This window comes from Penaeus monodon, chromosome 22 (genome assembly GCF_015228065.2).
Source record: "Penaeus monodon isolate SGIC_2016 chromosome 22, NSTDA_Pmon_1, whole genome shotgun sequence".
Taxonomy (NCBI): Eukaryota; Metazoa; Arthropoda; class Malacostraca; order Decapoda; family Penaeidae; genus Penaeus; species Penaeus monodon.
The window spans coordinates 14,209,443-14,209,900 of NC_051407.1; the positions used below are offsets into that span (position 1 = coordinate 14,209,443).

At 58.7% G+C, this 458-nt stretch overlaps 1 protein-coding gene across 1 annotated transcript in view; it reads right to left on the reverse strand.

Annotated features, from left to right (window-relative positions):
• Positions 1–458, reverse strand: part of LOC119587335 (zwei Ig domain protein zig-8-like) — a 26,143-nt gene that overhangs the window by 11,435 nt on the left and 14,250 nt on the right. Inside the window, 1 exon segment of the mRNA XM_037936083.1 lies at positions 42–412. Coding sequence (XP_037792011.1) covers positions 42–412 — 371 coding nt within the window.

Below are 458 nucleotides of genomic sequence, written 5' to 3' on the forward strand. Positions count from 1 at the left end.
AACCAATAGAACAAATCACTGAAACCCAATCTAGTACTTACACTCTTGTTGCCAAGGTTATGCACGATGCAGTGCAAGTAGGCAGCGTTGCCAGTGAGTCCGGAGACGTTCCTGGGGGCGGCCTCGTCGAACATGGGGTAAGGGGGGACAGCCTGAGACCCCCCTTCGCCCACGGAACTGAGATCCAGAAGGGGCTTGATAGGCTCCACGGGACTACTGCTACTCCCGTCTAGCCTCATACCGATGTTACCTACGCCGTCAGCTGCTAAACTATTGGCGCCGCTGCTGCTCCGCCCCGACCGCCGACCTGCTTGCTCCTGCTGGTGGTGTTGGCGGTGGTGATGCTGACGGAGGAGTATCGAAGCAGTGGTTCTCGGCGTCTGGAGGGAAGGGCGGATGACCTTGGCCGACGCTGCGGGGAGAGGCACACGCCCATGAGTAAGACAGACCTTGAAATC